Source organism: Tursiops truncatus, chromosome 8 (assembly GCF_011762595.2).
Source record: "Tursiops truncatus isolate mTurTru1 chromosome 8, mTurTru1.mat.Y, whole genome shotgun sequence".
NCBI lineage: Eukaryota > Metazoa > Chordata > Mammalia > Artiodactyla > Delphinidae > Tursiops > Tursiops truncatus.
This window is the reverse complement of record NC_047041.1, coordinates 26,922,036-26,950,010: the sequence shown is the minus strand read 5'-3', so window position 1 is coordinate 26,950,010 and position 27,975 is coordinate 26,922,036. Positions and strand designations below refer to the sequence as shown.

The window sequence follows — 27,975 nt, the reverse complement described above, 5'->3', positions numbered from 1 at the left end:
TAATATGTTTATAAACATTTATGCAATATGTGTACAACATGTAATGTCTAATCTTAATTGTATATACAAACCTAGTAGATAAGAGAGAAACAAGTAATTTTATTACAATGTAATAATAGAGAGGAAGTAATAAAGTTTCTGAGAGAATAATATATCAGATTATATAAAATGATACTCTTCCTTAAAATATTATTGTACTTTATTTATTCACTTGTCCAGTCAACACAATATCAATTGGGGTATGTAAGGTGAATAAGACTCCCAGGAATCTCATGGCTATTGCTAGGGATGGACAATATCAAAAATAACTATATCAAATACAGCTAAGGAAGGTCAGTGTTTTAAGAAATGCACAGAGTATGAGGGCAGAAAAGAGAAGGGGCCTCTAATTCAGCCTAAGGGAATCAGGGAAGGTTTACAAGAAAAGGAAATTTCTGCATAATTAGGATTGATAATTCATAGAAACAGCAAAATATTTTAGAGGCTATGCCAAACATAAGTTTGGATGAAATTTCTACCTTAGATCACAACATCTGCATATACAGTAACACATGCAGCAAAGACTTTCAGTTACAGAATTATTACTGATTCTATAACATAAACGTACTTTTTAAAAACAGTTATAGGGTTTCCCTGGTGGCACAGTGGTTGAGAGTTCTCCTGCCGATGCAGGGGACATGGATTCGTGCCCCCGTCCGGGAAGATCCCACATGCCACGGAGCAGCTAGGCCCATGAGCCATGGCCGCTAAGCCTGCGCGTCCGGAGCCTGTGCTCCGCAACGGGAGAGGCCACAGCAGTGAGGGCCTGTATACCGCAAAAAAAAAAAAAAAAAAAAAAAAAAAAAAAAAAAAAATTTTTTTTAAATGTATGTTGAGTTTACAAGAAAATAAAAATGTATATATCCAAAGGACAGAACTGGGGAACTGAAAACAATAATAATTTAAAACCAAGAGTGGACACTGTGGCTTTCCCTTGTGGAGATTTGAACTAAATGTCTGAATGAGAACATAATCTTAAAGACATTGGACCAACAAGTAGCATGAAGTTGGAGCTAAGACTACCATACAAACCAGGCTATAGCTTTAGTGAGAGAGTATAATTTTAGTGGCTTGCCAGGAGCTCTGTATACAAAAATAATCATAATGATGGTCTCTCATGAGAATTTTTACACATGGTCTGCTCTCATGTAAGTTTCCTGTACAAATTTATGCACTCTGCGTTTTCCAAGAGACCATAAACTGAGATTTACAGGTATGTATGCACACACACACCAGCACTGCCACCACCACCACCACCACATATACAAATACACTGGGATGCTTGGCAAATGCAAAATCACTTTTGAGAAATGTTTATCCAAGCAGGTTTCTCTAAATTCTCACAGACAGACTTTGCTAAAATGAGCTCACAGTTCAAAGCTATGAAACTAACATGTTGACAATTCACCTGGAGTAAGAACTATAATCCACACAAAGAAGTGTTAAATTACCAAGGGTTTCAGTTAATAATAACATTGGATAGAGGCTATGATATGTTTAAAATATTTAAACACATGTGGAACTACAATATTGAATAATAATAACATGTATGACAGGAGCACAATTTCTAGGTTAAAATGCTTAAATGTCCTTGTGTTATTCAGATGGAATGTGGAGATATTTAATAAATTTAGAATTTTATGACCAAGATGGCAGTGTAGGAGACCCAGGCTTCTGTTTTCCCACAAAGAACAACAGTTAGGAAGCTATCCACAAATGAAAATAGCTCAGAGCTCAGGAGTCCACTTACGAAGCTTCAGCAACACAATAGAGCAAAAATCTGAGAACAACCACACAGAAACAATAGGAAGAAAAGTTTCATTTTGCCTGCATCATCCCTTCCCCAAGACTGGCACTGTTTAGTGCCAAAAGGGAACTCCCAACCCAAGAGATTTCTCTTGGCCCAGAAAAGGAGAGGAGGGTGAGTGACCAGCTTCCCCAGTCTTTTAGGGAACTGCACAAAGTACCCACTGTGGTTTCACCCCATCCAGAGACCAGCAAAGCTGAGACATCTAGAGACATCTAGGAACAAGGAAGAAGGGAAGGGGCTACCAATAACAGCCATGTGCAGGAATGACCTTGGTTCCCAGTAGCCTGCTTGTCAGAGGATCCCAGTAGGCTTCACTACTAAGAATCTCAGAACCTTTAAAGATATTGCAGACTAGCACAGCTTTTATTACTGGACCCCAGCAGATTGGCCCACAAAGGACACAGGCAGATTTCTCTGCTGAAGAAACCAACAATCAAAACAACCATCACAGATCCCCTGCCTATTTCATGGCTGAAATTTTTGTCCTACAGATTTCCACATTCACAGATGCCAGTTGCCTGAATCCCTTCCTGTTCTCTTCCTTCCTCCTCCTGCCAGAACCCAAGATCAGTACTAGCAGCCAGTCCCAGCCTCTGCAACTATGTGCATGCAAGATGCCAGCCTAGACCCCTGCAGCCAACTCCCACTGCTGTGTGCACACCCATTATTAGCCCCTGTAGCCACATCAGTGCCCACCAACAAACAAGGTCCCCACACCTGTTGTCGGCCTGGATCTGGCCCTGACCTTTTTCACTGGCCTGCCCTGCGGTTGGTTGCCTGCAGCTTGTCCTAGTAGTCAAGAACCTGCACGATGCCTGCCCTGATTCCTATCACCAGCCCCCACCACCATACATGCATTTGCAGCTAGGCCATTCTGTTCCATGACTACATGCCAACAACCAGGGCTCCAGAAGCTGCTCGTGCTCCTGCAATTGGCTCTGACTTCTCTTGGTCCCAGCTCTCACCACTGTGTGTGTGTATACAGTCAGCCAAGTGTATGCACACCACTGGTTCTGGCCACCACTGCCACCTTCCCCAGTCCCTAGCTGCTGGACCTGGAGGTGCTCTTGAGAACCCCACCATCAGCCTTAGTAGCCAATGTGAAACCCCCATAACTCTTGCCAAGGACCATGCAGTTTTCAATGTCACAGACCCCAGCTGCCTGAGCTGATGAGACACAATGCCCCCCCAAGACCTGGAGCACTCACACACACCCCTGCACTTGGCACTCTGTAGTATTAGACTAGGCTGGAGTCACAAAATGTTCCAGCATTCCCCAACTCACAGATAAAGAAGTCAGCCCATAAAGTCTGGAAAAGGAGATGTTTTCTTAAAATGTGCAGACACCTACCCAAGGTTACAGGGATCACAAAGAATCAGAAAAACATGACACCACCAAAGGAACACAGTAAATATCCAGTAATTGACCCTAAGGAAATGATGATCCATGAATTGCCTGACAAAGAATGCAAAATAATTGTTCTAAAGGTTCTCAGAGAGTCACAAGAGAACACAGGTAAGCAATTTAAAGAAATCAAGGAAACAATACAAAAAAATAAGAAGTTCAACAAAGAGATAGAAAATATAAAAATAACCAAACAGGAATCTTGGAGCTCAAAAATATAATGACTGGCTGAAGGATTCAATAGAAAGCTTCAACATCAGACTCAACCAAACAAGAGAAAGAATCAATGAGTGTGAAGGCACCCAATTTGAAAATATCTAAGTTAGAGTAACATTAAAAAACAAAAAAAAAGAAAAGAAAATGAAGAAAACCTACAGGACTTATGAGACACCATTAAGATAAACAATCTATGAATTATGGGAGTTATAGAAGGAGAAGAGAAGAAGATAGGGACAGAAAGTTTGCTTAAAAAAATAATGGCTGAAAATTTCCCAGATCAGGGGCAAGATTTGTATATTTGAGATTATGGGGCTCACAGGTCACCATATTAAAGTCAAAGAGTTCTTATCCAAACACATTATAATAAAAGTAGCAAGAATTAAGAAGTTTGCCACTCATAAAAGATCCTCTAAGGCTATCAGTGAATTTCTCATCAGAAATATTATAGGCCAGGCGAGAGTGGGAAGATATATTCAATGTGCTGAAAGAAAAAAAAAAATTCAACCAAGAATACTTTATCTGGCAAAGTTGTCCATCAGAAATGAAGGAGAAGTAAAGGCTTTCCCAGACAAACAAAAGCTGAGGGAGTTCATCACCACTAGATCTGCCTCACAAGAAATACTGAAAAGAATTCTTCAAGCTAAAATAAAGCATTCTAATTAATAACATGAAAATGTATGAAACTATAAGGCACACTGCTAAAAGTAACTATATAGGCAAATTCAGAAAACTCCAATGCTGTAATATGATGGTATGTTAATCACAATTCTAGTACAAAAGTTAAAGGACAGGGCTTCCCTGGTGGTGCAGTGGTTGAGAGTCCGCCTACCGATGCAGGGGACACGGGTTCGTGCCCCTGTATGGGAAGATCCCACATGCCTCGGAGCAGCTAGGCCCGTGAGCCATGGCTGCTGAGCCTGTGCATCTGGACCCTGTGCTCCACAATGGGAGAGGCCACAACAGTGAGAGGCCCGCGTACGACCAAAAAAAAAAAAAAAATTAAAGGACAAAAGTATTAAAAATAACCATAATGGATATATTATATAAAAAGATGGAAATTGTGACATCTAAAACATAAAATGGGGAGGAGTAAAAGGGTAGAGCTTTGTATGCTATTGAAGTTAAGCTGGCATTAGCTTAAAATAGACTGTTATATCTATGTTTTATGTAAGCCTTATTGTAACCATAAAGTAAAAACCCACAGTTGTTACACAAATCATAAAGAGAAGGGAATCAAAATCACTATGGAAAATGATTAATTCACAAAGACAGCAAGAGATGAAGAAAGGAGCAAAGGAATTACAAAACAGCCAGGAAACAATTCTTAAGATGGTATTAAGAAATGGATAAATTCCTAGAAACATACAATCTACCAAGACAGAATCATGAAGAAATATAAAATCTGAACAGATTGATAATAAGTAAAGATATTTAATCAGTAATCAAAAACTTCCCAGCAAAGAAAAGCCCAGAACCCGTGGCTTCATGGGTGAATATTTAAAGAAGCATTAATACCAATCCTTCTCAAACTCTCCCCAAAAATTGAAGAGAAAAGAACACTCTCAAATTCATTTTACAAGGCCAGCATTACCTGACACCAAAGCTAGATAAGGACATGAAAGAAAAGAAAACTACAGGTCAATATCCCAGAAAAATATAGATGCAAAAATTCTCAACAAAATACTAGCAAACTGAATGCAACTACACATTAAAAGGTTTATATACCAGGATCAAATAGGATTTATTTCAGGGATGAAAGGATAGTTCAACATCTGCAAATCAATAAATATTATAAACCATATTAATAGAATGAAAGATAAAAATCATGATTATTTCAATAGATGCAGAAAAAATATTTGACAGAATTCAACATCCTTTCATAATAAAAACTCTTAACAAAGAAAGCATAGAAAGAGTACCTTAACAAAATAAAAGTCATATATGATAAGCCCATAGCTAACATCATACTTAATGGTGAAAAGTTGAAAGATCAGGAACAAAATAAAGGTGCCCACTTTCACCACTCCTATTGAACCAAGTATTGGAAGTCCTACCTAGAGCAATTGGCAAGAAGAAGTAGTAACAGGCACCCAAATCAGAAAGGGAAAAGTAAAAAATGTCTCTGTTTTCAGATTATATGCTTTCATATATAGAAAATCCTAAAGACTCCACCAAAAAACTATTAGAACTAATAAATGAATCAGTAAAGTTTCAGGATATAAAATCACCATACCAAAATCGGTTGAGTTTCCATATACTAACAATGAACTCTCTGAAAAATAAATGTTTAAAAATTTACAATAGCTTAAGAAACAATAAAATGCTTAATAATAAACTTAACCGAGAAAGTGAAAGACCTGTACACCAAAAACTGTAAGATATTGATGAAAGAAATAAATGGAAAAATATACCGTGCTTAGGGATTGGAAGAATTAGTATTGTTAAAATGTCCCTCCACCAAGGAAATCTACAGATTTAATGCAATCCCTAGAAAAATACCCATGATATTTTTCACAGAACTAAGACAAATAATCCTAAAAATTTGTATGGAACCACAAAAGACCCCCAAACCAAAACAATCTTGAGAAAGAAAACCAAAGCTGGAGAAACCACACTTCCTGATTTCAAACTACATTACAAAGTATTGTAATTAAAACAGTATGATACTGGCATAAAAACAAATACATACAACAATGGAACAGAATCAACAGCCCAGAAATAAACCCATATACTTAGAGTCAACTAATATTTGTCAAAGGAGCCAGGAATACTCAATGAAGAAAAATAGTCTCAATAAATGGTTTTGGAAAAACTTAATACTCACATGCAAAAGAATGAAATTGGACCCCAATCTTATGTCACTCACAAAAATTAATTCAAAATGGATAAAAGACTTAAACTGGTCATAGCATTGATATTTTTAGATATGGCACAAAAAGCACAGGCAATGAATGCAAAAATAAACATCAAACTAAAAAGTTTCTGGACAACAAAAGAAACAATCAACAATATGAAAAGACAGCCTACATAATGGGAGAAAATATTTGTAAATAATATACCTGATAAGGAGTTAATATTCAAAATATATAAGGAATTCATACAATTTAATAACAATAATAACAATCTGATTTAAAAAGGAGTAAAAGACCTGAATGACATTTCTTCAAAGAAGACCAACAGATACATGAAAAGATGCTCAACATCAGAGAAATCAATCAATCTGGGAAATGCAAATCAAAAGGACAATGAGATATCACTTCACACATGTTAGAATGGCTATTATCAAAAAGACAAGTGATAACAAGTGTGCAAGGATGTGGAGAAAAGGGAACCTTCACAAACTGTGGGGAGAGAGGGATATAAATTGGTATAGCCACTATGAAAAACAGTATAGAGGTTCCTCAAAAAAATTAAAAAACGGGACTACCATATGATCCAGCAATGCCACTTTGGGTATATATCCAAAGGAAGTGAAATCACCACCTCAAAGAGATATCTGTATACCCGTGTACATTTCAGCATCATTATACATCATTATTATATATTAATATACAGTAGCCAATGCATGGAAACAACCTAAGTGTTCACTGATGGATGAATGAATGAAGAAAAGATATAAATAAAATATATTTTTTATATAAAATTTTATGAATTTTATGAATTTATATGAAGTACAATATTTTTCAGTGCCAAACTGAAAGCCAGTATCTTAGATTTGAGTTCTAAAGCTCTTTAAAAATTTTTTCAGTAAAGTAAAATAAAAATTAATTGAACTAGATTATCTACTACATAAAGATGGAAAGTGGGTCCTCAACTTGCATGAAAATCAAAGGAACAAGAAAATATGAAATAAGAAAAGCACCGAGTAACTCCAGGTTATATGCCAAATGTATAGCACTTACATAAATATCTCCAAACTTTGGTGGAACATTCATGAGGTTAAGGTCCAATTCAGCAACTTGATTTATTTGGTCCCTTAAATCATAGAACTGAATTGAGTTTAAGCCTAAGATATTCATATGTTAAATTATGATGTTTCTCATAAGTTGCAGGAAAATTATAGCCAGTCACACTGTCAGAACAAGCTTTCCAGTTTGGTCGATCTACTCAGGTAATCAAATTCCAGTTTCTGGTGAGCATAGAATTAGAATTGGATGTACTTTCTTGATAGTATTTATTAAATATTCATGAAAATAACTGGTATTTGTTATAAGAATCTTAATAGTTGGTTGTGGATCAATTGTGGTATTTTACCCTCTAATCATTTTACTCTCTTATTAAATAATAAAAATACTAAACTTTATACATGCATGTAGAAAATTTGTGTTTATAAAATCTATCACTTACTAATTGCCTCGTATAGCCTCATAGGATAGCAGTTTTAGATACATTATCTCATATAATCCTTGGCATATTATATATTCAGAGTTGAGACAAGCAATTTTAAGGAATTTAGCCAAGGTTACCTGGCTAATAAGCAAAATCACAACAATTTGAACTTACTTGCAAAGTTTGCAGTCTTTCCCCAATATCTTTTTTTTTAACATCTTTATTGAAGTATAATTGTTTTACAATGGTGTGTTAGTTTCTGCTGTATAACAAAGTGAATCAGCTATACGTATACATATATCCCCATATCTCCTCCCTCTTGCGTCTCCCTCCCACCGTCCCTATCCCCCCGCTCTAGGTGGTCACAAAGCACCAAACTGATCTCCCTGTGTTATGCGGCTGTTTCCCACTAGCTATCTATTTTACTTTGGAGAGTGCATATATGTCCATGCCACTCTCTCACTTCGTCCCAGCTTACCCTGCCCCCTCCACATGTGCTCAAGTCCTTCTCTATGTCTACATCTTTATTCCTGTCCTGCCCCTAAGTTCTTCAGAAACTTTTTTTTTTTTTTTAGATTCCATACATATGTGTTAGCATACGGTATTTGTTTTTCTCTTTCTGACTTACTTCATTCTATATAACACTCTCTAGGTCCATCCACCTCACTACAAAAAACTCAATTTCATTTCTTTCTATGGCTGAGTAATATTCTATTGTATATATGTGCCACATCTTCTTTATCCACTCATCAGTCAATGGACACTTATGTTGCTTCTCTCTCCTGGCTATCATAAATAGTGCCTCCAAGAACATTGTGGTACATGACTCTTTTTGAATTATGGTTTTCTCAGGGTATATGCCCAGTAGTGGGATTGTTGGGTCATATGGTAGTTCTACTTTTAGTATTCTAAGGAACCTCCATATTGTTCTCCATAGTGGCTGTATCAATCTACATTCCCACCAACAGTGCAAGAGGTTTCCCTTTTCTCCACACCCTCTCCAGCATTTATTGTTTGTAGATTTTTTGATGATGGCCATTCTGTCTGGTGTGAGGTGATACCTCATTGTAGTTTTGATTTGCATTTCTCTAATGATTAGTGATGTTGAGCATCCTTTCATGTGTTTGTTGGCAATCTGTATATCTTCTTTGGAAAAATGTTTATTTAGGTCTTCTGCCCATTTTTGGATTGGATTGTTTGTTTTTTTTGATATTGAGCTGCATGAGCTGGTTGCATATTTTGGAGATTAATCCTTTGTCAGTTGCTTCATTTGCAAATATTTTCTCCCATTATGAGGATTTTCTTTTCATCTTGTTTATATTTTCCTTCACTGTGCAGAAGCTTTTAAGTTTCATTAGGTACCATTTGTTTATTTTTATTTCCATTTATATAGGAGGTGGGTCAAAAAGGATCTTGCTGTAAGTTATGTCACAGAGTGTTCTGCCTATGTTTTCCTCTAAGAGTTTTATTGTGTCTGGCCTTACAATTAGATCTTTAATTCATTTTAAGTTTATTTTTGTGTATGTTGTTAGGGAGTGTTCTAATTTCATTATTTTACATGTAGCTGTCCAGTTTTCCCAACACCGCTTATTGAAGAGGCTGTCTTTTCTCCGTTGTTTATTCTTGCCCCCTTTATCAAAGATAAGGTGACTATATGTGTGCGGGTTGATCTCTGGGCTTCCTATCCTGTTCCATTGATCTATATTTCTGTTTTTGTGCCAGTAGCATACTGTCTTGATTACTGTAGCTTTGTAGTATATTTTGAAGTCAGGGAACCTGATGCCTCCAGTTCCGTTTTTCTTTCTCAAGATTTCTTTGGCTATTCAGGGTCTTCTATGTTTCCATATAAATTGTGAAATTTTTGTTCTAGTTCTGTGAAAAATGTCAGTGGTGCTTCGATAGGGATTGAATTGAATCAGTAGATTATTTTGGGTAGTGTAGTCATTTTCACAGTGTTCCTTCTTCCAATCCAAGAACATAGTATATCTCTTCATCTGTTTGTATGATCTTTAGTTTCTGTCATCAGTGTCTTATAGTTTTCTTCATACAGGTCTTTTGTCTCCTTAAGTAGGTTTATTCTTAGGTATTTTATTCTTTTTGTTGCAGTGGTAAATGGGAGTGTCTCCTTAATTTCTATTTCACATTTTTCATCATTAGTGTATAGGAATGCCAGATATTTCTGTGCATTAATTTTGTATCCTGCTACACTACCAAATTCATTGATTAGCTCTAGTAGTTTTCCAGTAGCATCTTTAGGATTCTCTATGTATAGTACCAGGTCATCTGCAAACAGTGACAGTTTTATTTCTTCCCTTCATATTTGGATTCCTTTTATTTCTTTTTCTTCTCTGATTGTTGTGACTAAAGCTTCCAAAACTATGTTGAATAATAGTGATGAGAGTGGGCAACCTTGTCTTGTTTCTGATGTTAGTGGAAATAGCTTCACTTTTTCACCATTGAGGATGATGTTGGCTGTGGGTTTGTCATATATGTCCTTTATTATGTTGAGTTAAGTTCCCTCTATACCTACTTTTCGGAGAGTTTCTTTCATAAATGAGTGTTGAATTTTGTCAAATGCTTTTTCTGCATCTACTGAGATTATCATATGGTTTTTATCCTTCAATATGTTAATATGGTATATCACTTTGATTGACTTGTGTATACTGAAGAATCCTTGCATTCCTGGGATAAATCCCACTTCATCATGGTGTATGATCCTTTTCATGTGCTGTTGGATTTGCTTTGCTAGTATTTTGTTGAGGATTTTTGCATCTATATTCATCAGTGATATTGGCCTATAGTTTTCTCTTTTTGTGTTATCTTTGTCTGGTTTTGGCATCAGGGTGTTGGTGGCCTCCTAGAATGAGCTTGGATGTGTTCCTCCCTCTGCTGTATTTTGGAAGAGTTTGACAAGGATAGGTGTTAACTCTTCTCTAAATGTTTCATAGAATTCACCTCTGAAGCCATCTGTTTCTGGGCTTTTATTTGTTGGAAGATTCATAATCACAGTTTCAATTTCAGTGCTTCTGATTGGTCTGTTCATATTTTCTCTTTCTTCCTGGTTCAGTCTCGGAAGGTTTTGCTTTTCTAATAATTTGTCCACTTCTTCCAGGTTGTCCATTTTTGGGCCTATCTTTGCTTGTAGTAATCTCTCATGATACTATGTATTCCTGCAGTGTCAGTTGCTACTTCTCCTTTTTCATTTCTAATTCTATTGATTTGAGTTTTTCCCTTTTTTCTTGATGAGTCTGGTTAATGGTTTATCAATTTTGTTTATCTTCTCAAAGAACCAGCTTTTAGTTTTATTGATCTTTGCTATTGTTTCCTTCATATCTTTTTCATTTATTTCTGATCAGTTCTTTATGATTTCTTTCCTTCTGTTAACTTTGGGGGTTTTTTGTTCTTCTTTCTCTAATTGCTTTGATGTAAGATTAGGTTGTTCATTTGAGATGTTTTCGTTTCCTGAGTTAGGATTGTATTGCTATAAACTTCTCTCTTAAAACTGCTTTTGTTGCATCCCATAAGTTTTGGGTCGTAGTGTTTTCATTGTCATTTGTTTCCAGGTATTTTTTTTATTTCCTCTTTGATTTCTTCGGTGATTTCTTGATTATTTAGTAGTGTATTATTTAGCCTCCATGTGCTTGTACTTCTTACAGATATTTTCCTATAATTAATATCTAGCCTCATAGTGTGGTGGTCTGAAAAGATATTTGATGTGGTTTCAGTTTTCTTAAATTTACCAAGGCTTGATTTGTGAACCAAGATATGATCTATCCTGGAGAATGTTCCATGATCACTTGAGAAGAAAGTGTATTCTGTTGTTTTTGGTTGGAATGTCCTATAAATACCAGTTAAGTCCATCTTGTTTAATGTATCATTTAAAGCTTGTGTTTCCTTATTTATTTTCATTTTGGATGATCTGTCCATTGCTGAAAGTGGGGTGTTAATTCCCCTACTATGACTCTGTTACTGTCAATTTCCCCTTTTATTGTTGTTAGAATTTGCCTTATATATTGAGGTGCTCCTATGTTGAGTGCATTAATATTTACAATTGTTATATCTTCTTCTTGGTTTCATCCCCTGATCATTATGTAGTGTCCTTCTTTGTCTCTTATAACATTCTTTATATTAAAGTCTATTTTGTCTGATATGAGAATTGCTACTCCAGCTTTCTTTTGATTTCCTTTTGCATGAAATATCTTTTTCCATCCCCTTACTTTCAGTCTGTATGTTTCCCTAGGTATGAAATGGGTCTCTTGTAGACAGCATACATACAGGTCTTGTTTTTGTATCCATTCAGCCAGTCTATGTCTTTTGATTGGAGCGTTTAATCTATTTACATTTAAGGTAATGATCAATATGTATGTTCCTATTACCCTTTTCTTAATTGTTTTGGGTTTGTTATTGCAGGTCCACTCCTTCTCTTGTGTTTCCTGCCTAGAGAAGTTCCTTTACTGTTTGCTGTAAAGCTGGTTTGATGGTGCTGAATTCTCTTAACTTTTGTTTTTCTGTAAAGTTTTAATTTCTCCATTGAACCTGAATCAGATCCTTACTGGGTAGAGTAATCTTAATTGTAGGTTTTTCCCTTTCATCACTTTAAATATGTCCTGCCACACCCTTCTGGCTTGCAGAATTTCTTCTGAGAATTCAGCTGTTAACCATATAGGGATTCCCTCGTATGTTATTTGTTGCTTTTTCCTTGCTGCTTTTAATATTTTTTTCTCTCAATTTAATTTTTGATAGTTTAATATGTGTCTTGCCATGTTTCTCCATGGATTTATCCTGTATGGGACTCTCTGTGCTTCCTGGACTTGATTGACTATTTCCTTTCCCATATTAGGGATGTTTTCAACTATAATCTCTTCAACTATTTTCTCAGTCCCTTTCTTTTTCAATTCTTCTTCTGGGACCCCTATAATTCGAAGATTGGTGCATTAAATGTTGTCCCAAAGGTCTCTGAGACTGTTCTCAAATCTTTTCCTTCTTTTTTCTTTATTCTGCTCTGTTGTAGTTATTTCCACTATTTTATCTTACAGGTCACTTATCCATTCTTCTGCCTCAGTTATTCTGCTATTAATTCTTTCTAGAGTACTTTTACTTTCATCTATTGTGTTGTTCATCATTTTTTGTTTGCTCTTTAGTTCTTCTAGGTCCCTGTTAAACATTTCTTGTATTTTCTTCCTTCTATATCCAAGATTTTGGATCATCTTTACTATCATTATTCTGAATTCTTTTTCAGGTAGGCTGCCTATTTCCTCCTCATTTGTTTGGTCTGGTGTTTTTTTACCTTGCTCCTTCATCTGCTGTGTATTTCTCTGTCTTCTCATTCTGCTTAACTTACTGCATTTGGGGTCTCCTTTTCACAGGCTTCAGGTTCGTAGTTCTCATTGTTTTTGGTGTCTGTCCCCAGTGGCTAAGGTTGGTTCAGTGGGTTGTGTAGACTCCTGGTAGAGAGGACTGATGCCTGTGTTCTGGTGGATGAGGCTGGATCTTGTCTTCTGGTGGGCAGGACCATGTCTGGTGCTGTGCTTTGGGGTGTCTGTGAATTTATTATGATTTTAGGCAGCCTCTCTGCTAATGGGTGGGGTTGTGTTCCTGTCTTGCTAGTTGTTTGGCATGAGTTGTGCAGCCATGTAGCTTGTTGGTTGTTGAGTGGAGCTGGGTCTTAGTGTTGATATGGAGATCTCTGGGAGTGTTTTCACCATTTGATATTATGTGGGGCCTGGAGGTCTCTGGTGAACCAATGTTTTGAACTTGGCTTTCCCACCTAAGGGGCTCAGGCCTGACACCCGGCCGGAGCACCAAGACTCTGTCAGCCACTTGGCTGCTAGTGCTCTAGGGTCTCCTGCAGATGGGAGGTGACTGTGGCTCACTGCAGGGACAAGGACACTGGCAGCAGAAGTTCTGGGAAGTACTACTTGTCGTGAGCCCTCCCAGTGTCTGCCATTATCCCCACCAAAGAGCCGGGTAAGCTCCCCCTATATCTTAATGTCAATTCTTAGTCTTTTTTTATGAATGTAAACTCTGGTCCCTTAATTGGACTTTAGTTTTTCCAGAACATGTGTGTATCTCTTACAGCACATCATCTAAAGAAAACCAGTAGCAATTTATTTTCTGTTAATTGTTACCCTCTTCTTATTTAATTAAATTTCTTAGGCTCTCTCTCCAGTTTCAAGAGGCACAATAAAAAAGAATAAACGAAATACCTCCAGATTTTATTAATTTATCTTATTTAATTATGCTTCATAATTTCCTAAAACCCAGATATAGAATATAGATATAAATGTTATCAGGACAGTTACTTTTTTTCAAGAAACTATAACTGCTTTAACAAAGAAAAATCTAATTTCTTTGTTTCACAAGGAACTACTCCTAAGATAAATACCTCTAGATTACCCAACACCCTAGGCTTCTTATGGTCACACTTAAAAGTCTCTAGCATAGGATTTGTCACATTATCATGGAATGTTATATATTACTTCATTTTAGTCAAATTTTTCTTAATTCAAATTGGTCTCTTGAGAAAACCCCTTGTTATCTCATTTACTGCAGGGCTTTGAGGGCAAGCTTAACATATCACTAATTGATTATACAAATAATTGCACACTTCACTTTTACTGTTTCCTTATATTATATTCCTGACATATCAATGACTCAGAGATTTTGTTTGTTTCATAAACTATAGATGTGGAGTCAACAGTTTTAGAGTGTGCTAATAGTTTATGGGTTTTTTTGTTTGTTTTTGTTTCAGTCTGTTCCCAGTATTCTAGAGGAGTATTTGCCATTTTTGGACTCTATGATAAGAGGTCAGTACATACCTTGACCTCATTCTGCAGCGCCTTACACATCTCCCTCATCACACCAAGTTTCCCTACTGAGGGTGAGAGCCAGTTTGTGCTGCAGCTAAGGCCTTCCTTACGAGGAGCACTCTTGAGTCTGCTGGATCACTATGAATGGAACTGTTTTGTCTTCCTGTATGACACAGACAGGGGTAAGTCGCAATTCCACATCTACATAAGTAAAACTCTAATTTGCTATCTGAAATGACTTTGTATCACTTGTGTGAGCAAAATATTTTGATCCCTAATGTGGCTAAAATCAGAAAATGGTCAATGTGTATTCTCAGTGTTTTTATCTTGACTCTGGGGAAAAATTTTTAATTAAATGAACTTCAAATTCACAAGGTTACTTGAGCAAACCATGCTCTTTAGTTGAAATTAAAATAGATAATTTTTTTTTAATTTCCATGATGATATTTCAGGTGCAGTCATAAAATATGTATGTCCTTTACCTCAAATGCAAATTATTTCATGATTTGGAAGATTTTTAAATAGTATCAGGTTGAGGCATAGCATTGAGTTTGAAATATAAAATGTTAAATGAGTAATTGAAGGGTCATGATAATGAGAATAAAGATTTGGTGGTAAGGCTTCTGCTTGCTGGCAACCTTTCACTTTATCTTTACCTATCAGTCTTTAAAGATTAATAAGTGGTATGATCCATGTGTTGGAGAAACAAGGTGGATAACTAACACTAAATTATTGGCAATCCATACAGTTCTGTACAATGTTGATATACTTGGACTTTCGGTTGGAGACATAACTTAAGGAATTCCAATTTTTGTTCAGTTCTGCTTTTTATTTAGTGACCAGAATATAGCAACATATTATGTTTCAAAATAAACATCAGGGAATCACCTGTGGGGTTTTGTTTTCAGTTCTTTTTCCTTAAAGTGTAAGATTTAGAAGCAGACAAGAAGTTATAGTAAAAGTTCAAACAGGCAACATTTCAAGAACATGCTTAGTAAAATTCTACCTGTGAAGTGAGTAAAACAATAAATATAAAAACAATAAACAAAATAAATCATTTGAAGATATAATTATCTTCAAAATCCAAATATTCAGAATCCTATATTGAGACAAAAACTTATTAAATGAATTCATATTTCTCATTTATATTTACATATTTAATTAGATGGAAATGTAAGTCATATAAGATTTCACACCAATGATAGTCCTTTGTTTATATTGGCATTCTTCGTAAATTTTCCATTTGGAAACAAGCTCAGAAAATTTAATATCATCAGTGTATTTTCTTCATGGTTGTAGCATACTCTAATTCTCATTTTGAAATTTGGGAGCCTATCTATATCTCATGGTATCATTTTCCAATAGCTAACAATCCAAAGCATCCTAGAGAATGTATTACAGATTAGAGAGATTATCACTCTCCTCACTTCTAACTTTTGGAAATATTCTTAAGCTAGGGGACACTGAGAATTGAATCATAATGCAAATTAAAACAACAATGAGATACTACTACATGTCTATTAGAATGGAAAAAATTTAGATCACTGACAACATCAAATGGTGGTTAGGAAGTGGAGTAACAGGAACTTTCATTCATTGTTGGGGGGAATGTAAAATGGTACAGCCACTTTGTAAGACAATTTGGCGGTTTCTTACAAAACTAGATTTTCTCTTACTATATGATCCAGCAATCATGCTCCTTGGTGTTTTCACCCAAACCACACAGAAACCTTCACACAGATGTTTATAACAGCTTTATTCATAATAGTCAAAACTTAGAAGCAACCAAGATGTCCTTCAGTAGGTGAAGGGATGATTAAACAGTGATACATTTAGACAATTCAGAACTGAAAAGAAATGAGCTATCAAGACATAAAAAGACATGGAGGAAACTTAAATGCATATAACTAAGTGAAAGAAGACATTCTGAAAAGGATACAACACTGCATTATTCCAACCATATGACATTCTGGGAAAGGACAAACTATGAGACAATAAAAAGATCAGTGGTTTCCAGGAGTGAAGGGGAAGAAGGGATCAATAGGTGGAGCACAGAGGATTTTTAGGGCAGTGAAAGAGTTCTGTGTAATATTATAATGGTGGATGCATGTCACTATACATTTTTCCAAACCCATAGAATGTATAAAACCAAGGATGAACCCTAGTGTAAACTAGGACTTTGGGTAATAACGTACCAATGTAAGTTCATCAATTATATAATATGAGTGTCAAGTGAAAAAAAAATTCCACTTCAATAAAATTGATTTTAAGTGCTTAAAAAATTGAATCATAATGTCAAGAAATATATACTGGAATATGGATGAGATGGTTCTTCCTGTGGCTTGTTATGACACAGCTTAGTTTGCCACTTTGGGCAGAAGATCCTTATCTTATGGCATCTTGGTCTCATTGAAATACCAGTGGGACCTGTCTCACTTTCCTCTGCCCTTGTGCAAACCAATCTCTGGCAAGGAGAGGATTCTAGGCATTCATGCATCAGTCTCCCCACCAAACAGGGATTAAAATTAATGATTTGCTTTTGCACCAGTTTGTACTTTTTAGGATCCTCACTCCTGCATAACAAGTCAGATGATCCAAACTTGGTCCACCTCCCATTACTTTTTACCATGGGATCTCTCTAGTATAAGCAGACAATACTTGGTTATTTAGAGATTCTTTCTCCTGGTTAAATTTCTGCCTTCAAAGGCTTAAACTCATCATGGTACCAGCACTATTTCTTCTAATAAGGCATCCTGTAACTTTTAATCTACCTATTAACTTGCTGCACAAAAGCCTGCTTTCTCCTGTCATCACCCTAGAATTTAACTGCTTACTTTTAACCAGTTGATGTAAATCACTCTCTAGTATTTCTTAGCTCTCTCCAATACTTACTTTGGGATGAATAGCTAGTCCTTTGAATTGCCTTCTATTATAGTAATTCGATCCAACTTCAAAGTATCCACCTTTAGGGACTTCCCTGGTGGTCCAGTGATAAAGAATCCACCTTCCAATGCAGGGGATGTGGGTTGATCCCTGGTCGGGAACTAAGATCCCACCTGCTGCGAGGCAACTAAGTCCACGTGCCACAACTACTGAGCTCTCATTCTTCAACTAGAGAGCCCACTGCAAACTACAGAGCCCATGCTCTCTGGAGCCCACATGCCACAACTAGAGAAGAGAAAACCCACATGCCACAATGAAGAGCCCACGTCACAAAAAAGATCCTGCCTGCCTCAACAAAGATCCTGTGTGCCATAGTTAAGACCCGATGCAGACAAATAAATAAATTTTTAAAAAATCACAGAGTATACACCTTTATTCCAAGTGGTAATTGCATGAATGAAAAATAACATGTCAGGAAAATGGCTGTTTCTTATGTTCAGATGGCTCACTTTGCCATGATACTACCATTTTTCTCAATATTCTGGGTCTTACGTAAGTACTTGCAAAAGATGAGAATAATTTTCCCTCTTTGAAATTATTGTGCTCATTTTATGAATTTAGGATCACAAGCCCAATTTACCTCCTCTTAGATACAGTTTTTAAAATTATGTATCACTATCACCAACTGAGGTGTGAACCACAGTTATGAAAGTATGATTAACTTCTGTCACAAATATAGTTGTCTAAGAGTCATCCATATTTTCACATCATGAATAATTAAAAGAACACACATCAACATTAAAGATCAGAATATTTAAATATAATGCAAAAATGAAGTGTAAAGAAATAAGATAGTATGGTACATTTTAGTACTTTTCTCTAATCCTCTACTGTGATCATGAACTGCTCATCTAAACATTTTTCCTGTTCTAAGTAGCTGCCTTAATATGACCCTGAATTTCTCTATGAACTTGAGTGGAACCTGACTTTCTGATGCCTCATAAATTCTTATTTTGGAATAAATTATTTCATTGATCCACTCAATTATTTCTGAAATTGTAATCACTATAGTGATACAGTGATATCTTAAGATACAAGAGCTTCACTCTATTATAACTTTAAGTAGTGTTTTAAAATGTTGAATTGCAATCAATAAAAGGAATCATACTTTATTTCCTCTGATATAAAACCTGTGTTCTAGTCCTGGTCTGCTGTTGATGAGCTGTGTGAACCTGTCTATATTTTTGTCCACACCTGAAGAAAGGAAGGAAGGAAGGAAGAAGAAGGAAGGAAGGAAGGGAGGGAGGGAGGGTGGAAGGGAGGGAGAGAGGGAGAGAGGGAGGGAGAGACAGAGAAAGAAAGAAAGAAAGAAAGAAAGAAAGAAAGAAAGAAAGAAAGAAAGAAAGAAAGAAAGAAAGAAAGAAAGGAAGGAAGACAGAAAGGAAGGAAGAAAGGAAGAGAAAGAAAGGAAGGAAGAAAGAAAGAGAAAGAAAGGGGATGCAGGGGCAGGAGGAAGGAAAGTTGAACTGCACTTTCTTTAAGGCTCATTCAAACTATCTTTAAGGTTTCTTGATATTTTATATTCCAAATATTCTATTCCTTCCCTGGAAATTGTGGGTGGAAAACAAAAGTAGTAGGTGGCATCAGTGATCTCTTTACCAGCAGATGACTTCCTGCTTCTGTGCGTTTGACTGACTCTCAAAGAAGAAAAAAAATGTGTTCATTTATTTATTCTTTCAATGTATCCATTTATCCATTTAACATTTAATAAAACTTTGTTCAGTTTTCATCAGGTACTTTGATAAATATTAATAATGCAATAATGAGCAAGCTACTACTGAAAATAAATTAACTCTCTTGCTATGACTTCATTAGAAAATAGTGCACAACACTCTACTTGACAACTGGAAACTTGTCTTTGATGCATAGCTTGATGTTTTTACAATTTTAATTTGGAACACAACTATTTTCCAAAAAGATCATTGCCTTTTTGGGAAAAACAATTATAAAACATCATTTAAACACAAACTTTGATAAGATTTTTGTGTTAATAAATATGATACTCTTGAATGATTTAAAATGTGACTTATGTATCTACCTGAGAAACTGAATTTTAAATTTTGCTTAACTTTAATTGATTAATTTAAATAACTACATTTGCCTAAAAACTACTGTATTGGACAACATAGCATATCTAACCACAGAGCTCATCTGCAATATTTCACTTTGAGTGAAATGTCCAAATCTCTTCTTGATTTATATTTTACTATGTAAGAAAAGAACTTAGAGAACATCCTGCACATAATCCTTTATATAGTAATTTTCATACTGCATTTTTTATACATTTACATATCTTTTCTTCCCTTAGAAATGTAAGTCCTTCTCCAGTTATTGTTATATCTTTTTATATTTATACCTTTCATGTTTAGCATAGTAACCCCTGATAGGCATACTATCAGGGGTTACTATAAATATGAAATAAATGAATTAATCAAATGAAGTCATTGACAATAGTATCAAATAAATTTAGAGCTCTAATAACTAATCATGTAACTTATTTTTTATTAATGGCACCATATTTTAATGAACCAAATAGTTCATAGAGTAGTCAAAATGAAAAATTCTCCTGTAAGAATGGTACTTGAATTGAATGCAATTTTATTATGATGAAGAAATATGGAGAAGGTTGAAAAATAACATTCTTAATTTAGACATATTAAATTAAATATTTAGAAAAATTTAAATAATATTTTCAGTTATATAAAATCTTGAAATTTTTTTCAAATTTAATTAATATGTCATTTTCCTTGAGTGAAAAAGAGACATTAATTTAAATATTTATAAGTACGGTTGTTTTTCAATAAATCTTTTCAAAATAACATATTTTTTACCTGCGTCTGTTGCCCAGAATTTTAAGTATTTATGATGTGTTTAAGGCCATTTCTAACACCACTGATAACAAGGTGAATTTATGATCAAGGGAAAGATGAGACATAAACCTAACATTTTTTAAAATTCTAATGATCACTGTCGGTATTTTTCAAAACTGTTATGATGACCAGCAACTTTGACCTCGTGTCTAATGTAAGCAATGGCTGACACTGACCTTATTTTACTTAATCCTGGTTCTCTTTAACATTTACTGCTCAGTGTTTTACCTACATTAGTGCTTTCCAGGCTAATGATGTTTCACAGGTTGCTAAATATCTTGTGTCCATTATCTTAATAAATATTATAACATTATGTAAATTGTTTCTAGGAGAGATATATTTGGCAAAGCATAGAGGATAAAACTTTACTTTGGCTAGTTTGGCTTGTTTCCTTTGGTCATTTTTTTTCTTTTTAGCACTATTTTTTACAAAAATACGTTCTACACATTGCACAACATATTTTGAGAAGTCTAGGAAACAATGCTGTGGATGGCATAATATGTATATGCTGCTATCCCATGCTAAAGCCAGTGCAAGTGATGAGGGGATGGAAAGAGGAGTATGTTTGCATGGGGAGGGGAGAGATCTTCCTATTTTATTTCTGCTTTTTGGGTTTCAATGCATGCATACCTTTTATTTTAAAACTGCTTTAAATCCTTTTACAAAAAAGTTGAGATCTAAGTAATAGAAAAAGGAGTAAATGAAAAGGAAGAGGCATGAGACACCTTTCGATATCTCTTTTATTTCCCCAAAATTAAACCTGTATAAATCACTCCAGAAAACTCTCCTATCTTCCTTTTGGGTTCAGTTCCAATTCTCTTCTTTATTTTTTTCTCATACTGTTTCATTTTATTGCTCTTTCCCTCTTTCTCTGCCTTCCCTCAGAACCTAGAGAGAGAAGGCAAAGTGAATGATTTCATGCACAATGGGAACCTTAACCTTTCTCTCATCCATTACCAGTTATGGACTCCTAGGATCCCTTTAAACTCAAGTTCATAATAATATAGAGGGATGACAGAGCAGATAACTCTAAGGAACAGAGCCTAATGACTTCAATTCACACCAAAGTAAAATTACTGATATCTGTTCCTTCTTTGAAATCCCTTTCAGATAGGGGTGGGATGGGGAAAATCAGGGGTAATTATACAACCTCTCAACTGGACTTGGAGTGCTTAGTGTCTACAGTGCTAATTACAAGCACCTGTTTTTCCTCATTCCCCCCATCTCCAATTCCTAATTACCACACATACTGATACTCTGCTAGCACACATCTACCATTAATTGTGCCACTTAAAATGCTCTGGACCATTTTTCTTATTAAAAACAAAATTACAAACACAATAGCAAAACAGAGTTAATTGACATATCAGTTCAGGAGAAGTAAGAATCTTTCAGGTTCTAACTGGGTATTATCCAAGAAAGGATGAGTAATTTATCTTTAATTCTTTACAACATTAAGCCCTATTTTCAACTTATTTTCTAATCCTGAAAAAAAAATCTTTAAGTCTAAAACCCTCACCAGGATGAAGAAGAGTTCCCTTTTTGTAAACCTACTGTGACAACTTTCAGGTAACTGTTTATAGTGAACCCATTAGGATTTAGACTATATTTTATAGCTCATCCAAATTTATTTGCTTACTGACTTTTATTACATTTATGGTCAGTCTGACAATGCCAAATATTTATTTGTTGCCAGTTGCTAAGTGTGAGGAAAATACATTCCAACAGGAGGAAAACAACACTTAACTGTATCTTTCAAGTGTATCACTGTCTTCCTGCTGGATCCAGGCCAGTGGGAGAGCAAAGGAAAATACAGGTATAAAAATAACAGTGGAGCTTCCTATAGAGATTTTAACTTGTAATTGAGGAAGAAATAGTACAGTAGTCCCCCCTTATCCATGGAGAATATGTTTCAAGACACCCAGTGGATGCCTGAAACTATGGATAGTACTGAACACTTTATATGTTATGTTTTTACAGTGATAAAGTTTAATTTATAAATTAGACACAGGAAGAAATTAATAACAATAACTAATAATAAAATAGAAAATTATAAACATGTACTGATATTTACTCTAAAAATATCTTACTGTAAAAATTTAATGCCTTTTCTATCTTAACTGAGCACTTACCACACACTGTACCCATAACTTTTGCAGTTTGAGGTGCAACAGCAAAACTAGCATAAATTTCCATTTTCTTCCTCACACTTTCATGGATAGAAGATTCATTCTAACCGTGGACCTTAGTGACCTCAGCATACTATTTTTTTTCTTTTCTTAGTAAGTCGAGAACTTTCATCTTTTTACTTAAAGGAAGCACTCTATGGCTTCTCTTTGGTATATCTGGATTGCCAGAATCACTACCCTTGTGCTTTGGGGCCAAAATGAAGTAAAATAAGTGTGACTTGAACACAAGCACTGCTATACCACAAAGGTTGATCTGATAACCAAGCTGGCTACTAAGTGACTAAGGTGCAGGATGGCTGGACAAAGGGAGGATTCACATCTCAGGCAGAATGGAGCAGGAACAGTGGGAGATTCATCACGCATCTCAGAAGGGCACACAATTTAAAACATAAATTGTTTATTTCTGCACTTTTCCACTTAATATTATTGGACCATGGTTGACCAAATGTTACTGAAACCATGGAGAGTGAAGCCTTGGATAACAGGGACTACTGTAATCAGGAAGAGGTAAGGCATTCTCTGCTCCCTTCATAGCATCTCCATTGGTTGTCACTGCAATGTTTATTCCCTGCCCTTATTATCCCAGATTCTACAGGCTGTTACCACAATGGACTAGGAAGGGGAACAGTGTACTAAGGGGTGAGTGGATGGGATGAAGGACTATTGGTGGGTGTTTTTACAAAGAGGGTTTGTGTCTAATCCTTTTTCCCTGGTGAGAGAAGGAAAAGAGAGGTGCACATCTCTCTGTCACCTCCCACTTTCCCTGGTCATAGAATGAAAGATTTGAGGACAAATGCTGAAAGTTGTATGCTGAAAGAGTCGTGAAATCTAACAAGGAGAATGAATCAGAACAGGACTGCCAAACAAGGCAGAGATTAGCAAAGAACAATGACATGAAGCTAAAACAAGGGTAGTCAAAGAAGAGAGCAGAGTAAGGAGCAGCAAAATAAGCAGTGGGTTGACAGGATGGAGAAATTCTGTGATGAAATACAGAAGCCTACAGTTGCTTTTGTGGTGCCATCAGCCTCTCAAACATTCATTTGAAAGGTTAAAGAGGCCTGAGTGTGATGGCAGAGAAAATAAGTTTGCACCTTCCATGAATATTTGGGTCAATTTAGTTGCCACTTAGTAGGCACTAGACACATATTGTTGACTGACTGACAGATCACCTGTCTGGATGTTCTTCCTTTCTCACTTCTTTCCCACCATCAGTGTTCAGTCTCTAAACAAAAAAACTAAGAACATATCTGGGGGGAAGAGATCAAGGTGGCAGAGTAGGAGGACACAGAACTCACCTCCCCAAAGAGCACATCAAAAATACACCTACCGGGCTTCCCTGGTGGCGCAGTGGTTGAGTCCACCTGCCGATGCAGGGGACACGGGTTCGTGCCCTGGTCCAGGAAGATCCCACGTGTCACGGAGCAGCTGGTCCCGTGGGCCATGGCCGCTGAGCCTGTGTGTCCGGAGCCTGTGCTCCACAATGGGAGAGGCCACAACAGTGAGAGGCCCACGTACCACAAAAAAAAAATAAAATAAAAAAAATACTCCTACGTATGGAACAATTCTCACTGCACCTAACCGGAGACGGGCAGAAAGACTTCTGTACAAACAAGGTTGTAGGAAAGATCCACACAGAATCCAGTGGGAAGGGAAGAGAAGCAATCAGGTTGGGACTTGTACCCCCAAGAAGGGACACAGAAGAGGAGAGATCCTCCCTGGGGAGTGAGTGGTTCCAGCCACATATTGGACTCCCAGACCCAGGGTCTGACATGGGGAACGAGTCTGTTTGGCTTGTTGGAGGGCCAGTGGGACTAGCAGGAGGGCTGTGGGGAGCCTAGACTCCACTCCTGAGGAGCACACACACACTTGTTTATTCCTGAAGCAGGGCAGAGAGGGCAGATTGAAACTGCACCAGGTCACTGGCCATTTTCCCGTGACAACCCCTGCATGTACTTCAGCCTAAGCCGGTTGCTTAGGACACAGCTCCCCATTGGGGTGAGGGCTGCTGCCGCTGAGGGGAGAGCTCAGCTGGAAGGGACAAAGGCAGCTTAGACCCTGAGCTGCATCTGAACAGGGCAGGGGCAGCCATGATGGTGTTTACAGAGGCAGTGTATCAGAAGCATCCTGGGGTTCCAACTATGGTGGGACCACCATAGCCCATGTGCAGACCCAAGTGGACCACCCACACCAGCCCCTCTTGCCCAAGCACTGCTCCCCTCAGGGGTGAGGGTGCAGGTGCTAGAAGGTGGTAGAACACACACTTAAATGGAATGGAGCCAGCTCAGATTTAACCCTCAGGACCTATGTCTTAGCAACTTAGGACCCACTTGCACCTCAGATAGGGTAGTGAAGGCCACTGAGCTGAAGAGAAGCCCCAACTACATGTGACTCTGGCCTAGCCACTCCATCTCAAGCTCCACCTCCTTCCAAGGTGATAGCTACCAGCACACTCTGGGGAAGGTCACGTCTTGTGTTCACATCAGATCCAGCTCTACCAACAAAGTCATTGGGCACATGCAGACTGTATACAGACACACCCACACAAAGACGCCCTCCTTCAAGACTGCAGTAGGTAACTGTTTCACCTAATTTCATACAGAGAAAGTTAAGCAGAATGAGAAAACAGAGGAATTTGTTTCAATTGAAAGAGCAAGAAGAACCCATGAAAAATAAATAATAAAGCAGAAATAAATAATTTACCAGATGAAGAGCTCAAAGCATTAGTAATAAGGATGCTAACTGAATTAGGGAAAAGAATAGTAATAAGAATGTTAACTGAAATAGGGAAGTTTGTGAGAATTTTAACAAGAAACTAGAAAATATAAAAAAGAAGCCATCAGAACTGAGCAATGTGATAACTGAAATGAGAAACACATTAGAAGCTTTTTTCCTTTTGCACAACAAAGGAAACCATCAACAAAATAAAAAGACAAAACAAAAAGACAGCAGACTAGTTGATACAGAAGAATGCACAATTGATCTGGAAGATAAACTAATGGAAATCACCCAATCAGGACAGCAAAAAGAAAAACAAATTTTTAAACTGAGAGCAATTTAAGGGACCTCTGGGACAGCATGAATTGTACCAACATTCACATTATAGGGTCCCCAGAAGGAGAAGAGAGAAAGAAGAGTCAGAAATGTATTTAGTGAAATTATGGCTGGAAACTTCTCAAACCTAAAGAAGGAACCAGATACCCAGGTACAGGAAGCACAGAGGGACCCAAACAAGATGAACTGAAATAGCTCACACCAAGACACAACATAATTAAAATGAGAAAAGTTAATGATAGAATTCTAAAAGGCAGCAAGAGAAAAATGAAGAGTCATATACAAGGCAACCTTCATAAGACTATTAGCTGATATTTTTGCTGGAACTTTTCAGGCCATAAGGCAATTACATTATATATTCAAAGTCCTGAGAGGGAAAAACCTGCAACCTAGGATACTCTACCCAGCAAGATTATCATTTAGAATAGAAGTTTTTTCCCTAAAATCAGGAACAAGACAAAAAGCCCATTCTCACTCCTTCTATTTAATTAACGTAATATTGGAAGTCCTAGCCACAATGCTCAGAAAAGAAAAAGAAATAAAAGGCATCCAAATTGGATGGTAAGAAGTAAACTCTCACTATTTGCAGATGACATGATTCTATATAGAGAAAACCCTAAAGTCTCTGTCAAAAAACCATTAGAACTAATAAATTTGCAAGATACATGATTAATATACTATAATATCCATTACTTTTCCATACACTAATAAAGAACTACCAGAAATAGAAATTAGGGGGAAAATCCTATTTACAGTCAAATCAAAATTATAAAATATCTGGGAATAAAGTTAACCAAAGAGGTGAAAGACTTATACTTTGAAAACTATAAAACATTGATGAAGGAATTTGAAAATGATTCAAAGAAATGGAAAGATATCCTGTGTTCTTAGACTGGAAGAATTAATATTGTTAAAATGTCCATACTACCCAGAGAAATCTACAGATTTAATGCAATCCCTATAAAAATATCCATAGTTTTTGCAGAATTAGAACAAATAATCCTAAAATGTATATGGAACCACAAAAGACCCTAAATTGCCAAAGCAATCTTGAGAAAAAAGAACAAAGCTGGAGGTATCATGCTCCCTGACTTCAGACTATACTACAAAGCTACAGTAATCTAAACAACATTGTACTGGCACAAAAGTAGACACATAGGTCAGTGGAACGGAATAGAGAATCCAGAAATAAACTAACATGATCAATTAATCTACAAAAAAGGAGGCAAGAATATTAGTGGGAAAAGATTGTTTCATCAATAAGTGGTGCTGGGAAAACTGGACAGCTACATGTGAAAGAATGAAATTAGAACATTTTCTCACACAACATACAAAAATAAACTCAAATTGGATTAAAGACCAGAAACCATAAAGTTCCTAGAAGAATGCATAGGCAGAATACTTTTTTGACATAAATCTTAGCTATATTTTTTGGATCTGTCTCCTAAGGCAAAAGAAACAAAAGAAAAAATTTTAAAATGGGACCTAATTAAACTTAAAAGCTTTTGCACAGCAAAGGAAACCATCAACAAAACAAAAGGACAACCTACTGAATGGGAGAAAATATTTGCAAATGATATGACCAATACAGGGTCAATATCCAAAATATATAAACAGCTCATACAACTCAATATCAAAAAAGCAAACGATATAATTAAAAAATGGGCAGAAGACCTGAATATATATTTTTCCAAAGAAGACACACAGGTGGCCAACAGGCACATGAAAAAATGTTCCACATTGCTAATCATCAGAGAAATGCAAATCAAAACCATAAGAAGATACCACCTCACATGTGTCAGAAAGGCTTTCATCAAAAATTCCACTAATAACAAATGTTGGTGAGGATGTGGAGAAAAGGGAACCCTAGTACACTGTTAGTGGGAATATAAATTGGGGCACCATTATGGGAAACAGTATAAAGAGTCCTCAAAAAACTAAAAGTAGAGCTACCATATGATCTAACAATTCTACTGCTGCATATATGTCTGAAGAAAACAAAAATATTAATTTGAAAAATTACATGCACTCTAATGTTCACAGCAGAATTATTTACAATAACAGAAATATGGAAGCAACCTAAGTATCCAACAACAGATGAATGGATAAGGAAGATCTAATGGAATATTACTCAGCCATAAAAAAGGATGGAATTCTGCCATTTGCAACAACATGGATGGACCTAGAGGGTATTATGCTTAGTGAAATAAGTCAGATGAAGACAAATACTGAATGTTATCACTTATATATGGAAAACAAAAAGTGAAACAAACCAATGCATATAACAAAACAGAAATAGACTTGAAGATAT

At 36.3% G+C, this 27,975-nt stretch overlaps 1 protein-coding gene across 1 annotated transcript in view; it reads left to right on the top strand.

The window, feature by feature from the left end:
- GRIA4 (glutamate ionotropic receptor AMPA type subunit 4) overlaps positions 1–27,975 on the top strand; it is a 516,704-nt gene that overhangs the window by 151,813 nt on the left and 336,916 nt on the right. The window contains exon 4 of the mRNA XM_019948657.3: positions 14,554–14,793. Coding sequence (XP_019804216.1) covers positions 14,554–14,793 — 240 coding nt within the window. The remainder of the gene's footprint in view (positions 1–14,553; positions 14,794–27,975) is intronic.